Genomic DNA, 17,211 nt, shown 5'->3' with positions numbered 1-17,211 from the left:
TTATTGAGTGATTTATTTTTAATTTTTTAATTTTTTTTGATTGATTTATTGGTTGATTTATTGATTTATCATTTATTATTGATGATGACTCTTTATTTGTAAAAGTGAAGTGTTTAATGTTTGTAAACTCCCCCTTCCCTACTCCTATCCCCCCACCCCCACCCCATCTCTCGATCCCTATGCCTGATTTCTAAGTATAGGCAAGGTTTTTCTGAGCATACAAAAATCTACACTTACTCCATTCTAAGTTAGTTTGGAGTAAGTTTTCGCTGCCTAAACTTGCAAAACAGGTGTAAGTGGTTGGACACGCCCCCTTTTGAAAAAAGCCTGTGCTAAAATGAAACTATTCTAACTGGAGCAAACTAAATGCCGAGAATTGCAATTTCTAAGATGCGCCATTCTAAACCAGTTGCTCCAAAAAAATAGGAGCAACTCAGGCCGAAACTTGGGCCCTAACACACTCCTTAAAACCTCCCTCTTTTCTGCCCTAATTTCTCCTTATGTGGCTCGGTGTCAAATTTATTCTGTTGTTTTATAACACTGCTGTGAAGCACCTTGGGATGTTTTATTATGTTAAAGGAGCTATATAAATAAAAGTTGTTGTTGTTATATTGTAATAATGTAAACACCGTCCTGCTTTCCTGTTTGATCATTGTAAAACATTACAAGCATATGTTAGTCACATTACACTACAGTAAGTTGTGGAAATAAATATAAAATATTGGCCCTGAAATTCCGATGTCCCAGGTCCATACAAAGTTCCTACAGACCCGGGTAGGCATCGGAAAAGCCGGGTTTCAGCGCGCAATGCGCATGCACTGAAAACCAGCTTTTCCGTTCTGTCAAGTTTCAGGCTTGACAGATCCTCCGTATCTCAGGAGCGAGGACACTTGCAGGGCAATATTTCCGATATTTACAAATATCTTGCCTTGCAAATGTCCTTTAAAATCTTGCGCCTGAAAAAGCAGCTGAAAGCCTCCTTTTACAGGTGCAAGTGTTTAAAAATACATAAAAACATTCAAATTAAATAAAATAAACACATATGAAAACATACTTTATTGTTAAAAATCCTCCCCACTAAAGTAAGTTTATTTTAAGGCATCTTTAAAAAAAGTCAGGAAAATATTATTTTTTATAAGAACTTTAATTTAAATGATTTTTAAATATGGCGTGTATTTTTCTATTTTTTATTGATTTTTGTGTGTTTGGGGTGGTGGGGGTGGGGGGTTCCCCATTCCTAATAATGGGATCTCCAACTTACGGAGTTCCCATTATTATGAATGAGAAAATACTTGACCTCGATTGGCTGCCCGGAGCCATGTGACTACCGCGCCAGACCTGCGCATGTCCCAACGTGCACATGATCCGATGCGTAGGAGTGAAGGCCTCAGGCTCGGAAGTTTGAGCAGGCGCAGCAGCAACAGGTAAGTGCGCAGTTTATTCCCTTCTTTCTTTAGTTTGCCCACGGGAAGACCTCTAGCGGAATTTCAGGCCCATTATCTGATTGTACTATTGTTAGAAAACTGAATGGCTCTGTTGGTGCACCTTGATCCTCAACATATTGGGCTGGCCACTTGCACAGCAAAATTATTTCCTTGCTAAAGGAGTGTGTTAGTAATTTGAGGATCACATTTCTAAAGGTTAACAAGGTACCCAAGGTATTTCAAGGTAGCAGAATTCACCTGCATGAGATTATCCATTTTATATCTAAACAAGCAAGAATACAGGCTACAATTGTTCATAATATGCCCCAAACTTTTGCCTGTGGGAGTACTGTGAATTACTGGCACTGTCAACTGTCTATATCGATCCCTTTATTAACGACGAACGGAGAAAGGAACAGCTTTCAAGTGGAGAAACAATGTGGGCTCCTTGGCAAAGACCATTAGCAATTGTGTTTTTGACCTCCAGCCTATCTCCTTTGACAATAATCTTAAACTTAATAGTGGAAATCGGAACCATGCCTGAAGAAAGCTTAATGCATTGCTTAATAGGACCAAACACAAGCAAATTGTCCCCAGCAGCCAGTGCCTGAGGCACGACGCTGGCAATGACCACTTGCCTTCTGCTGTTCCAAGGGCTATTTCAAAAACTGACTCTTTAAAATGTTTCTTTCTATTCTTCTTACTAAATTATTTACTTTCTTCTGTAATGCTAATTACCTTGTGGGTCTACCATGCTTGCAAATTGTAACTGCTCTATGTATGCAACTAGATTTGTGCACGTTATATTGTAAACATTTATATGAGGTAATGCAATAGATGTTAATAGTATATATATCTTAACATCTCTAATTTCACAAAAAAACTCTTGCCAATGAAAAGCTCACAATTGTGTAGCATATGACTTTTTCAATAGACAGAATCTATCACAATATGCAGCTCAGATGCTGATATTCCATAGGCATCATAACAACCCCAATATCTACAAGATGAATTGAAGACTTAAGCTTCACAATATCTTAATTATTTTCAAAGGCTCATTAGTAACAGCAATATTTTATAATTGCTTGGCTCATCACAGTGCAACTTAAGATCTGTGTCTCACTAATGGCATTCAAAAACTTTGCAATCAAAATTGCAATTAAATCATAACTGCAAGTGGCCATGTTCCTCTGAAAAATATACAAGCTTGAATAAAAAAAGGAATAAAAATTCAAACTTCACGCAAAATTTTGAAGTGCATGACAATGTCAGATTATACCTTGAATAATTTTTGAAGGCAGCTCAAATATGTAAAATATTCCAACGAAGTTCCTTGACTTTACAGCTTATATAATTCCCTGCATAAGATTTCAAAACTAAAAGCAAAATAAACAGTTTCTTTATTAAATAACAAACATAATTATCAAAAATGTTGTACGTTTCTAAAAGGTCATCTCTAGATTTGTTTATTTAATGTCTTCCTGGTATTTGGCTGCACTGTTTATTTAAGATGCTTTATTAGCACAAGCATTTGTTTAAACACAGTTCGTCAGATTGCAAACTGTCCCAAGAAGGACTGATAAGGTCTTTCCAGACAGATCAAATACACATAAACATCGACCACATATTAACAAACTGCACTTTTTAACAATTTACTATTTGTAGATAAAACCCGGCCAGATGTGGCAAAGCTGGGTAATGAGTATACAGTTTATGACTGGGAGAATTCAACAGTTATTTGGCTTTTTATTCAACACAGATAGAGACAGATGTTTTCCATCTTTATTTTGCTCTTTAATATTTTTACAGTAGGGATCAGTAAACTCCACATAGTGCATGAGCTTAAAACCTATTTTGCTCACTTTTGTAATTGTCGTTTCAAATTTCCTCCTTCCCCTTCTGGTGACCTTGCATCTTGTTGGGATATGGTTCGACAGGTGCCAGCTGGCAAGGTCATTCCTCATTTGCTAGCCTAGATAATGAGGTGCCGAAATTGCCCTCCACCTGAAACGGGGTGGGCACACCACCATTGGCCGTCCGTTACCACCGATATGAATGCGGTGGTAATAAGATCAAAATTGCCCTTTTCTTGGTCATAAGCGAAACGACATCTTAATTCCTGGTGGTAATGACTGTTTGCAGTGGTGTGGTGTATGCACTGTGAAATTCCCCTCTTATCCAGTTGATGCAAAACCATCTGCTCCCTGGCCTTCTCAAAGGGCAGGTTTTGCGGCTGTGTCTACAGTTCGTATTGACCTTTCTTTGCACAGGCTGGCCGCTGCCCTGGAAGCTCAGAATGCTCTCATGCACTCTGGGCAACAGAGCACAGGGCCTCTGATGGCTTCCAGAACGTGGCTGCTACCATGAAATGTCAGCTGCAGGCTGGTGCTGGCTCCGCTGCAGACTGCCACCTGGGCTGCTTGCCCATTATCTGCTGGATAGGTTTGGTGAACCTGACTCTCCTCCTTGGGGGAGGCACTTGTTGAGGGGCTTTGTGTGCCAGCTCTCTTGCTTGCCCTTTGTGGCCATCTCCCTGGCCCTCTCCATCATGCTTCGCAATGATGTCGGCGGCCCTTGCCCGCTGTCTCTGCATCCCTTGCCCCCGACGCCGCCTTCCCCTCCCTGCCTCGGCAGCACGCACAATGCACAGGGGGCATTGGCCTGCCAGCACTGCCCCCATCTCAAGATCCTCCACAAACGCAGCCCTCTCAAAGTGGCCTCCCTCTTGTACAACTGGAAGGCACCTCCAGCGCTCAACAAGCAGTGCACACTGAAGACAGCAGTGCAAATTTATAGAAAACAACGGAGTTTCAAAGGGGGAAAAAACTCCTCAGGATGATTAATAATTCGACATAGAGAGATACGGGCAACTCTCGATTATCCGTACACAGATCCAATGGGAAACTGTTGTAATGGGATTTAAAATTCTGTTGCTAACAAGTGAAACGACGGCTCCAAATAATTTGGAAACATCGCCTTACAGACACTGTGCTCAATTGTATTTGTTTGTTCTCTCTCTCACACACTCTCTCGCTCTCTCTCTCTCTCACACTCGCACATTCTCTCTCTCACACATTCTTTCTCGCTCAGTCACTGTAAAAATCACCCTCCTCTGCCCTTGCTTTGCTGGTGTGTGTGTGTGTGTGTGTGTGTGCGCTGCTGCAGCCGCTGTCTCTCGCGGCCGCCGCTGATGTTGGGAAAGGGGGCAGTGCCGACACCGGGTTCCAGGCACAGAACCTGTACATCCCTGTCTGGAGTAAAAATAAAATGGGGAAGGTGGCTCAACCGTGGCTAACAAGGGAAATTAAGGATAGTGTTAAACCCAAGGAAGAGGCATATAAATTGGCCAGAAAAAGTAGCAAACCTGAGGACTGGGAGAAATTTAGAATTCAGCAGAGGAGGACAAAGAGTTTAATTAAGAGGGGAAAATAGAATATGAGAGGAAGTTTGCCGGGAACATAAAAACTGACTGCAAAAGCTTCTATAGATATGTGAAGAGAAAAATATTAGTGAAGACCAATGTAGGTCCCTTGCAGTCAGATTCAGGTGAATTTATAATGGGGAACAAAGAAACGGCAGACCAGTGGATCAAATACTTTGGTTTGGTCTTCACGAAGGAAGACACAAATAACCTTCCGGAAGTACAAGGGGACCGAGGGTCTAGTGAGCAGGAGGAACTGAAGGATATCCTTATTAGGCGGGAAATGTTGTTAAGAAATTGATGGGATTGAAGGCTGATAAATCCCCGGGGCCTGATTGTCTGCATCCCAGAGTACTTAGGGAAGTGGCCATAGAAATAGTGGATACATTGATGATCATTTTCCAACAGTCTATCGACTCTGGATCAGTTGCTATGGACTGGAGGGTAGTTAATGTAATACCACTTTTTAAAAAAGGAGGGAGAGAAAATGGCTAATTATAGACCGGTTAGCCTGACATTAGTAGTGGGGAAAATGTTGGAATCCATTATTAAAGATGAAATAACAGCGTATTTGGAAAGCAGTGACAGGAGATCAGTCCAAGTCAGCATGGATTTATGAAAGGGAAATCCTGCTTGACAAATTTTCTGGAATTTTTTGAGGATGTAACTAGTAGAGTGGACAAGGGAGAACCAGTGGATGTGCTGTATTTGGACTTTCAAAAGGCTTTTGACAAGGTTCCACACAAGAGATTGGTGTGCAAAATTAAAGCACATGGTATTGGGAGTAATGTACTGACTTGCATAGAGAACAGGTTGGCAGACAGGAAGCAGAGAGTCGGGATAAATGGGTCCTTTTTAGAATGGCAGGCAGTGACTAGTGGGGTGCCACAGGGCTCAGTGCTGGGACCCCAGCTCTTTACAATATACATTAATGATTTAGATGAAGGAATTAAATGTAATATCTCCAAGTTTGCAGATGACACTAAACTGGGTGGTGGTGTGAGCTGTGAGGAGGATGCTAAAAGGCTGCAGGGTGACTTGGACAGGTTAGGTGAGTGGGCAAATGCATGGCAGATGCAGTATAATGTGGATAAATGTGAGGTTATCCACTTTGGGGGCAAATACACGAATATTATCTGAATGGTGGCAGATTAGGAAAAGGGGAGGTGCAACAAGACCTGGGTGTCATGGTACATCAGTCATTGAAAGTTGGCATACAGGTACAACAGGCGGTGAAGAAGGCAAATGGAAGTTGGTCTTCATAGCTAGGGGATTTGAGTATAGGAGCAGGGAGGTCTTACTGCAATTGTACAGGGCCTTGGTGAGGCCTCACCTGGAATATTGTGTTCAGTTTTGGTCTCCTAATCTGAGGAAGGACGTTCTTGCTATTGAGGGAGTGCAGCGAAGGTTCACCAGACTGATTCCCAAGATGGCTGGACTGACATATGAGGAGAGACTGGATCAACTGGGTCTTTATACATTGGAGTTTAGAAGGATGAGAGGGGATCTCATAGAAACATACAAGATTCTGACGTGATGGGACAGGTTAGATGTGGGTAGATTGTTCCCGATGTTGAGGAAGTCCAGAACCAGGGGACACAGTCTTAGGATAAGGGGTAAGCCATTTAGGACTGAGATGAGGAGAAACTTCTTCACGCAGAGAGTAGTTAACCTGTGGAATTCCCTGCCGCAGAGAGTTGTTGATGCCAGTTCATTGGATATATTCAAGAGGGAGTTAGATATGGGCCTTACGGTTAAAGGGATCAAGGGGTATGGAGAGAAAGCAGGAAACGGGTACTGAGGGAATGATCAATCATGATCTTATTGAATGGTGGTGCAGGCTTGAAGGGCTGAATGGCCTACTCCTGCAGCTATTTTCTATGTTTCTATGTAATGTCCATCTTTTGTTACTCTTTGTAGCTGATTGTATTGATTCATTAAAGTTTTAACTTAGAAATGTAAACTCGCCCTAATGATTGTATTTATTCATTAAAGTTTTAACTTTAAAATGTAGACTCACCCTAACGGAAAAATTGTTTAACCGGAATAACCCAATCCCTGAGGGACCCGGATAACCGAGAGTTGCCTGTACTTCAAAAAGAAATGAAGGTGTGAACTCATTCCAGTAGTCTTTCCTCCCCTAACTGGCACGAATTTCTGTTCCATCAACAAGCCTTTAAGAGGCTCCGGCGGTACGCATCTGCAACGATGCAACACTGGAAAAAGCAACTCTTGGGACTGCCGAGCGGCCGCACAACTTCGGAAAGGGAATCTTGCTTTCTTCCCAAGAGCTCGGCGGTGCACGAAGTGATGACGCATTGAGTGCTGTCAATCACCGCTGTGGATGTGAGGGGGAAGAGGTGCGGAGCTACGGACCGTTGCAAGACCGCGTCAGGAGAATCGCGATGTCGGCGGCCATTTGACGGGAGCTCGGCAGCCACTGGACTCCGCAGCGTGGCCACCGGGTTGAGGTGGTGAGGGACATTTTTTTAGAGGGGCAATTTCGGCTCCAGAGTGTTTGTTAGACTATTCAGCTATGGAGTCAAACTCAATCCTATTCTCATTCCAAGGTCAGCAACTGTTTCTAAGTTGCAATGAGGACTACTTCATAGACTGATGGAGTGACACTGGACTAGGCCAATGTCACCAAACTAAAGGACACGTGACAAGTGCTCTTCCCAAAAGGAGGGCAAACCTCATGTGAGGACTCTATCCTAACTAACATATAGAATTTTTAGCACTGACACAGGCCATTGTTTTTGCTCCACACAAGATTCTCGCTACTCTTTTCCTTCTTCCATCATGTACTTTGTGTCAACCAGTGGCTCAGTGGTAGCACCTTTGCCTCTGAGTCAGAAGGTAGTGGGTTCAAGTCCCATTCCGGAGACTTGAGGACATCAATCTAGGCTGAGTGCTGCAATGCTGAGGGAGTGCTGCATTGTTGGAGGTGCTGTATTTCAGACGAGATGTTAAACCGAGGCCTTGTCTGCTCTCTCAGGTGGATGCAAAAGATCCCATGGCACCATTTTGAAGAAAAGCAGGGGAGCTAACCCCAGTGTCCTAGCCAATATTTATCCCTCAATCAACATTACAAGTAGAGATTATCTGGTCAATATCATATTGCTGTTTGTCGTAGTCAACATCTTCACTGATGCATGCGAAAGCATGGGCTTTACACTAAACATCCGTAAGACAAAGGTCCTCCACCAGCCTGACCCCGCCACACAGCACTACCCCCCCAGTCTTCAAGATTCACGGCGCGGCCCTGGACAACATGGACCACTTTCCATGCCTCGGGAGCCTCTTATCAATAAGGGCAAACACCGATAACGAGAATCAATACTGCCTCCAGTGCGCCAGCGCAGCCTTCGGCCGCCTGAGGGAAAGAGTGTTCGAAGATCAGGCCCTAAAATCTGCCACCAAGCTCATGGTTTACAGGTCTGTAATGATACCCGCCCTCCTGTATGGCTCAGAGACATGGACCATATACAGTAGACACCTCAAATCGCTGGAGAAATACCACCAACGTTGTCTCTGCAAATCCCCTGGGAGGACAGTCGCACCAACATTAGCATCCTCAACCAAGTCAGCATCCCCAACAGCGAAGCACTGACCACACTCGACTAGCTCCACTGGGCGGGCTACATTGTTCACATGTCTGACACAAGACTCCCAAAGCAAACGCTGTACTCGGAACTCCTGCACGGCAAGCTAGCCCATGGTGGGCAGAGGAAATGTTTCAAGGACACCCTCAAAGCCTCCTTGATAAAATGCAACATCCCCACCAACACCTGTGAGTCCCTGGCCAAAGACCGCCCTAAGTGGAGGAAGTGCATCCGGGAGGGCGCTGAGCACCTCGAGTCTCATCGCCGAGAGCATGCAGAAAACCAAGCGCAGGCAGCGGAAGGAGCATGCGGTAAACCAGAGTTAGAAAACTCTGTGTGGACCAGGAGGGGTAGGAGTGCTGCCCCCAGCCACTTTGGCCACAATTGGCCGACGCCCCACCATCCCAATAAGTCCGGAACTCTCCTGCTCCCAACGGTTCCTGGCTGTGGCTTCCTGCCGCTGGCTTTCCCGCCCGGCAGCTGGCCAGCGGGAAACACAAGAAGAAAATGATAATGAGGTCTTGCCAAATTTCCGGGTCCGTCCCTCTCACCCACTACTGCGCGCTCTCCCCCTGTAAATATCGGGGCTAGGAAAGGAGTTGCACCCACAAATTGTTTGTGCTGACCAACTGGTAATGTTCAAATATCAGCAAAAAAATCTGATTTTTGAGAGTCACTCTCTGAGCTTGACAACAATGGAAAAAACAGACAGCAGGAAGCTCATGATTTTCTGATTTTTTAAAGCTCTCCATAGAAACTAGAAGGAAGAAAGACACTGCAGAGAGAGAAGGAACCAATGCTAGAGCCTTCAACATCTGGCACTGCAAGAAGAAGCTGATCCACTCTCTCATAAGCTCTATAACAGGTACGGTAGCAAAGCAGTCATGTTACTGGGCTAGTAATTCAAAAGCCTGGACTCATGTTCCAGTCGTTGTGAGTTCAAGGCTCACCATGGTAGTTGGGGAATATAAATTGAATAATTCTGGAATAAAAAGCTAGTAATGGTGACAATGAAACTACCAGATTGTCGTAAAAACCGATCTGGTTCACGAATGTCCTTTAGGGAAGGAAATCTGCTGACCTTATCTGGTCTGGCCTATATGTGACTTTACAGCAAGTTGACTCTGAAATGCCCTAGCAAGCCACTCAGATTACTAATGTGTCGAAATCTTTACCTATAGTCACACAGTAATTGGACATGTGCTTACCATATGTGACTCCAGACCCAAATTATGTGGTTGTCTCTTAACTGCCCTCTGAAGTGACCAAGCAAGCCATTCCGTTCGAGCAAACCGTACTACAGCTGTTCAAGAAGAATGGGCGTGACCACCCTATCAGCAGTTGGGGATGGGCAATAAATGTCGGCCTTGTCAGCAATGCCCATATATATCCCAAGAATGAATAAAAAAACATCAAGGGAAAGAAAATTCCTTTTGGCTCACATAATGGGATGGGTTCAGAGTAGGGGCTTGAATGGCCACATGAGAGCAATGTAATGTTCCAAGCACTCATGGAAATCCAGTGCAAAAATTTAAAATTAATGGCTGTGCTATTATTTGTCTTGCTCCTACAGCAAATGTAATGAACGTGGCTGCCCGGATAAAGAGGGCCTTCATTATTTCCCTTATGCAGGAGTGTGCAGCAAATTGGCTGTCCTGGCAGTAGTCCAGTGGCCAGGAAATTATGCCATTGCCGATTGTACCAGAACAATTTTTCAGTCAATGCTTAGAGTTTTTAAACAACATAAAAAGTTAAAAATCTATATCATATGCAGAGCACAGTATGAATGTTCACTTGGATCATTTTGATTTTGGTCGATAGTGTAAAATGAGATTTGGCGGATTAGCCGCCCATTATACATCTCTCCCGAAATTCAATTCCATTGACTTCAATAGAAATAATGACTGATGGAACAATGGAAATAAGAACGACTTGGATTAATATAGCACCTTTCACGAACATCGGACGTCTCAAAGTGCTTTTCAGCCAATGAAGTACTTTTGAAGTGTAGTCGCTGTTGTAATGTAAGAAACGTGGCAGCCAGTTTGCGGACAAGCGAACTCCCACAGACAGCAATGTGATAATGACCAGATAATCTGTTTTTTAGTGATGTTGATTGAGGGATAAATATTGGCCAGGACACCGGTGATAACTCCCCTGTTCTTCTTCCAAATAGTGCCATGGGATCTTTTACGTCCACCTGAGAGAGCAGATGGGGCCTCGGCTTGTCTTATCCAAAAGACGGAATCTCCGACAGTGCAGCTCTCCCTCAGCACTGCACTGGAATGTCAACCTAGATTTTTTTGTGTTCAAGTCCGTAGAGTGGGATTTGAACCCACAACCTTCTAGATCTCAGAGGTGAGAGTGCTACCCACTGAGCCGCAGCTGACAGTTCAATGAATAGGATCGTACTGCCTCTGTAAAGTGTGAATTAGAAGATTCTTTAAATGAATAAGCACATACTTGGACACGTATGTTAAGATATTAGCTATAATTGTTAAGTATATAAATAATGAAAGACAAAGAAAATAGATCACACATACCCTCGAACTGGAATGTTGCCCTCTTTTGCTGATCTGATCACCTCCTCAAACCGATGCATGCTTTCCTCAATGGAACAATTAGTATTCATTTTGCTGAATGTTTCAGAGGCTGCTCCAAAAACGGCCACTTCTTTCGCACCTGCTTCAATCTGAAGTATAACAATAATCATCATTCCATTCAACAAGTTACACTGAATTACATAGAATATATCATTCTATTATATAATTAATTGGTCATATCCGTCACAACATTCTTCAGTGTTTGAGAATGCATATTTGTCTGTTGATTGAAGCACTCAGATTGTAGAAGAGCATTACATTCATTTGCAACGACAAAACTATCTCCAAAGCATATTATCATGTCACCTCTCATGATTAAAATGAAGCACACCTCTTCTCCTTTGAGAAAGAAAAATCTCCAATACTTTCCCATGTTTTAACTCTCTCCATTTAATCCCTTTGCAAAATTATTCTGTGAATCATCATTATATTTTTCAGACATGAAAAAAACAAATTGTTCAAAGTATTTCTCTCCATGCAACAATTAGTCCTATTCTTTGGAGTAACTTGGCCCCAGGAGCATATAAAGAAAATGACCTTTTATTAAAAAGTTTTATATCTGAATGAAATAAATGATGCTGACTCCTAAAATATAATAGTGCATCTAATTAAAAAATATGTTTAAAATTGTGAGTTATTGCAGAAACTTCCAAGATAAAGCATGTGGAATGTCTAATGAAAATGCTAATTGGGCAACATTTTATTTTATTAATTTAAAAGTAATTTTTAATGTTGAAAATATTTAAAATTCCACAAAGAATATTGTTTAAAGAAAATCTTCAATGTTACAATTAGTACTATAATCAGAGTGGAATGTTCTCTGCCTGAGTGTACATATCCCAGAGAAAACGTAAAGCAGCAACCTAAGCAGCTCTACAGACGGCTGAAGGCTGAGGTCCAACAAAAAACCCGCAACCTAAAGAATAAATGGTGAGTGGAGAAAGCACAGGAGATCCAGCAGCTGGCCGACAGCCATGACGTGCGAGGATTCTTCACCACAGTTAAGTTCACCTACGGCCCAAGTACCCAAGGCCCCACCCCACTGCTGGCCAAGAATGGAGAGACACTCATTAAAGACACCGAGGCAGTCAGGGCCCACTGGCAGGAGCACTTTGAAGATCTCCTTAATCGAGACTCTGCCTTTGACACAAGTTTCTTCGATTCCATTCTGCAGCATGTTATTCGCAACTGTCTCAGCAAGACCCCAGCCCTGCACAAGGTAGAAAAGACCATCCGTCTGCTCAAGAACAACAAGGCATCAGGAGCAGATGGAATCCCTGCTGAGGCATTAAAGTATGGCAGAGAAGCACTATTGGCACAAATGCATGACCTCAACTCTCTTATCTGGAAGGAGGAGAGCATGCCGGGAAATCTCAGAGATGCCGTAATCGTGACCATCTTCAAAAAAGGGGATAAATTTGACTGCAGCAACTACAGAGGAATCTCCCTCCTGTCGGCCACTGAGAAAATTATCACGAGAATTCTCCTCAACCATCTTCTTCCTATGGCTAAAGAGCTCCTCCCAGAGCCGCAATGTGGATAAGGGTACAACGGACATGATCTTCACCGTGTGACAACCACAAGAGAATTGCAGGAAACAGCACCAACCCTTGCACATGGCCTTCTTTGACCTCACAAAGGCCTTCGACATGTTCAACCGTGCTGGATTATGGAGCGCCCTCCGTTTCGGCTGCCCCCAAAAGTTTGTCACCATCCTCCACCTGCTCCATGATGACATGCAAGCCGTGATTCTGACCAACGGATCCATCACAGACCCAATCCACGTCCAGACTGAGGTCAAGCAGAGCTGTGTCATTACGCCAACGCTCTTCTCGATCTTCCTTGCTGCAACGCTCAATCTCACTCTCAGCAAGCTCCCTGCCGGAGTGGAACTGAACTATAGAACCAATGGGAACCTGTTCAACCTTCATCGCCTCCGGGCTAGATCCAAGGTCGTCCCATCCTCTGTCATTGAACTACAGAACGCAGATGACGCTTGCGTCTGCGCACATTCAGAAGCTGAACTCCAAGCCATCGTCAACATCTTCACCGAGGCATACGAGAGCCTGGGCCTTACACTAAACATCCCTAAGACAAAGATCCTCCACCAACCTGACCCTGCCTCACAGCACTGCCCCCCCAGTCATCAAAATCCACGGTGTGGCCTTGGACAACGTGGTCAATTTTCCATACCTCGATGACGAGATCCAACATCGCCTCCAGTATGCCAAAACAGCCTTCGGTCGCCTGAGGAAGAGAGTGTTTGAAGACCAGGACCTCAAATCTGGTACCAAGCTTATGGTCTACATGGCAGTAGTGATACCCGCTCTCCTGTATGGCTCAGTGGCTCTGAGACGTGGACCATATATAGTAGACACCACAAAGCACTGGAGAAGTACCACCAGTGCTGCCGCCACAAGATCCTGCAAATCTACTGGGAGGATAGACGCACCAATGTAAGTGTTCTCGATCATACCAACATCCCCAGCATCGAAGCACTGACCACACTGGGTAGGCCTCATCGTCCATATGCCCGACACGAGACTCCCAAAGCAAGCGCTCTATTCGGAACTCCTACACGGCAAGCAAGTTGCAGGTGGGCAGAGGAAATGTTTCAAAGACACCCTCAAAGTAATGGGCATTCTCCTGTTTGAACTTTTAATGAAGGAAACAGAGTAGTACAGGATGGAGGAAAGGAGAGTGACACGAGTGACAAAGGAGGTTGTGTCCCACAAGATAACATCACCCAACTCCCTATTGCCCCCGCCCCTCCCAAAAAACAAATTACAGGCCATGAAGGTCTCACAGTGGCAATTCCCCCCATTGTATCTCTATCTCATGCACACTTCAATAAATGGCACATCCATCCGGTAGCTGCACCACAAATTTCTCATGTGGGGGTATCTAGAACTAGGGGGCATAGTTTAAGAATAAGGGGTCGCCCATTTAAAATGGAAATGAGGAATTTTTTCTCTCAGAAGGTCGGGAATCTTTGGAATTCTCTGCCCCAGAGAGCTGTGGAGGCTGGGTCATTGAATATATTTAAGGCAGAGATAAACAGATTTTTGAATGATAAGGGATTCAAGGGTTATGGGGAGCAGGCAGGGAAGTGGACTTAAGGCCAAGATCAGATTAGCCATGATTTTATTGAATGGCGGAGCAGGCTAGAGGGGCCGTATGACCTACTCCTGCTCCTATTTCTTATGTTCTTATGCTCATTTCATGTAGAATCATGCCTTGTTTCTTTCTCTCTTTTCCTTTCCTTTAGAGTCTACCTCCTTCCCTTTTTTCTTCTTTCTCACAGTCTATTTATGTTTCCTTTTACTTACTTAGTGACTTGCTTGCTTTGTCACAAGTGGCAATAATACTAATAATAATGGGAAGTTTATAGAAGCCATTATCCTTTCCCTATAGTACACGTTTATCACCTTACAGAATTAGTGCTGTATGACTCTTCTTGAAATACCCAGAAAAAATACAATAATCTTAATGTTGCAACAATACCCCTCCACTCAACTTTTAAGTCCCTGTGCTATATATGACCCAAATGCATAATTGGGCTTTGGAATCACAAGAAAAATATTTGTGTTACATTAGGAGACATTTTTGAAAATACTGCCAACTGCATCATAGCAGTATTTCCCACCAGAGCTACTAACCTACTTCAACATTAATTGGACTATCATTTGAAGATCTAAGATCAACTTTCACCAAGTATTTATGAAATAATAATAGCAACATAAATATACTTACTGCAGCATGAAAACCATGGAGATTTGGTGTTAATACAGGATAACATACGTGTGGGCATTTCTTTATTCCTCGCATGACTTCTGTGTGATCTGCCATCTGACAAGAGAAAGTGCACAAATGATGCATAATAATTTTAATTTGTTCCTCACATATATTTAGTGATATAAAGATGTAGAAGTTGAAGGGGAATGCAAATAAAGCCAAGTTGGAGTGGATCAACATCATGCTGAGGACTGACCTGCTCAAATTCATTCCATTAACAGATCAAACTTATTTGCCACTAAATTCGGCTCTGCAGCACCCACTGTTTGGATATATTGGGTGCTGATTCGCTTCCAAAATGGTGTCAGCAGCACACGTACACACTTCTGCTGTGGGCTGCGGCGGACGCCATCTTGGGTCAGGCATTAGCCTGCGCGCAGGGAGCATCCGCCGTTAGAATGCAGAGTAGGCAGGTCATGACGTCAATCAGCGTGCAATGCTGATTTGATGCCAGCGCTGCCAGTTTGGAGCTCAATGCCCTCATTAAAACAGGCACAGCTGAACAAGCCTTCAACAGCAGGAAAGAGCCCTCCCCTTGCCTACTAGCGCTTTTTAAAGGGATCACCACCAACTACTACTGACTGTTGCTGAGTTTGTCGAAGGGTTTGGTGGTTTCGAGAGTTATTTAAAGTCGCTAAAGTCTACAGGGAATGTTGTGACAGGTGCTGAAAGACTTTGTCCTGAGTTCAAGAATTGTGCGCAGACCACTTGCTCCCAGGCATGGGTGCAGTAGTAGGCATTCCCCTTGGCCTACAGCATGACCTGGAGAATGAGCAGGGACAACACAGAGCATGACAAGCTGATGGAAGTGCGAGGAGGAGGAGGAAGGGGAGAAGGAGGCCACATCCTCTCAGAGTGTTCAGAGACCAATACCTACCTGAACCTCAACGAGGAACAGTGTGTCAGGCATCTGTGCTTTTCACGGAGATCCTCACTGAAATCTGCCCCCTGTTGCAGCCACAACTGCAGCCTCAGAGCAGGGCGAGGACCACATTGCCAGTGGCTGTGAAGGTCACGGTGGCCAGGAACTTTTATGAGTCCGGCTTCTTCCAGGCTGGAGCAGGAGATATTTGCAACATCTCCCAGTTTGCTGTCCACTGTTGCATGAGGGAGGTCACTGAAGCTCTGTATTCCTAGAGAGCTGAATACATTTCATTCTCTCCGGCCAGAGAGCAGCAGCCGGAGTGAGCAGGTGGCTTTGCTAGGATTGCAGGCTTTCCCATGGTGCAGGGTGCCATTGATGGCACGCACGTCGCTTTGCAGGCGCCACATGTAAACTCGGAGATGTACCGCAACGGAAAAAGATTCCAATCCCTCAACATGCAGCTGATGTGTGACCATATTCAGGGAATAATGCAGGTCAATGCACGGTCTCCTGGCAGCAGTCATAATGCTGCGTCAGTCCACTCTCTACATCTAACCCACCACAACAAATCAGAGAGCGGCTACTGGGCAGCAAGGGCTATTCATTAATAACATGGCTCATGACTCCCATGCTCAACCCACTATCTGATGTCAGCAGCATTCATACAACAAAAGCCATACTGCCACACGGGATATCATCGAGCAGCCAATTGGTGTGCTGAAGCAACGCTTCCACTACGTGGACCACTCTGGAAAAGCCCTGTAGTACTTGGCTGAGCGGGTGCCCAGATTCGTGGTGGTCTGTTGCATGGTGCACAACTCGCCATCATGAGGGCACAAACACCAGCCATACAGCGATCAGCTGAGGAGCATGAGGAGGAGCAGGAGGAGGTGGAAGAGGAGGAGGAGGAACAACGGCGTCAACCCCTACCGTTCCTTTCTGGCCGGGCTGTCTGTGACTGACTCATCTGGCTCCATTACCTGTAAACGCAATCTCACTTCCCCCTTCAGCAACAGTCCCACACCATACCCTCCCTCTGTCACTGACCATCACAATGCAAAAATAAAAGCCAACACAAAATAAACATTCCAAACCAAATTTATTAATGAAATCATGCCATATTGCATACTGTAATGTATTTGCTTCGTGGGTTCTTTGTTTAAGAATTCAATGGCAACACATTGCTATTAAGAATGAATCGGTTTATTAACAAAGGTTTAACAATCACACTACACATTACCAGTTCATTCACTAGGTTCACAACTTCATACCTCATCGTGGATGACCTAGACCCAACTGACTGGAGTTTTATTGAGTCTTGTGAACATCATGTGACTGGCTAAGCCACTCACAATGCAACAACTCTGCAAACCTGTGACCATACTCACAGATGCATACAGTACACATACAAACATAAACTAATCCTCCTTAGTACCTGTGTTTCACGTGCCTTTTCCCGTCCTACTGCTACTACACAGTGCAATCCCAGTAGCTGCTG

General features: G+C 44.2%; 1 protein-coding gene across 1 annotated transcript in view; it reads right to left on the bottom strand.

The window, feature by feature from the left end:
* The window catches only part of hmgcll1 (3-hydroxymethyl-3-methylglutaryl-CoA lyase like 1), a 240,640-nt gene that overhangs the window by 187,262 nt on the left and 36,167 nt on the right, over window positions 1-17,211 (bottom strand). Inside the window, exons 4-5 of the mRNA XM_070884340.1 lie at window positions 14,807-14,902; window positions 10,994-11,142 (exon numbers count right to left, since the gene is read on the bottom strand). Of these exons, the coding sequence (XP_070740441.1) occupies window positions 10,994-11,142; window positions 14,807-14,902 (245 nt within the window). The remainder of the gene's footprint in view (window positions 1-10,993; window positions 11,143-14,806; window positions 14,903-17,211) is intronic.

The sequence above is a fragment of the Pristiophorus japonicus genome, chromosome 7, assembly GCF_044704955.1.
Source record: "Pristiophorus japonicus isolate sPriJap1 chromosome 7, sPriJap1.hap1, whole genome shotgun sequence".
Lineage (NCBI taxonomy): Eukaryota > Metazoa > Chordata > Chondrichthyes > Pristiophoridae > Pristiophorus > Pristiophorus japonicus.
This window is presented reverse-complemented; position numbering and strand designations above follow the sequence as displayed.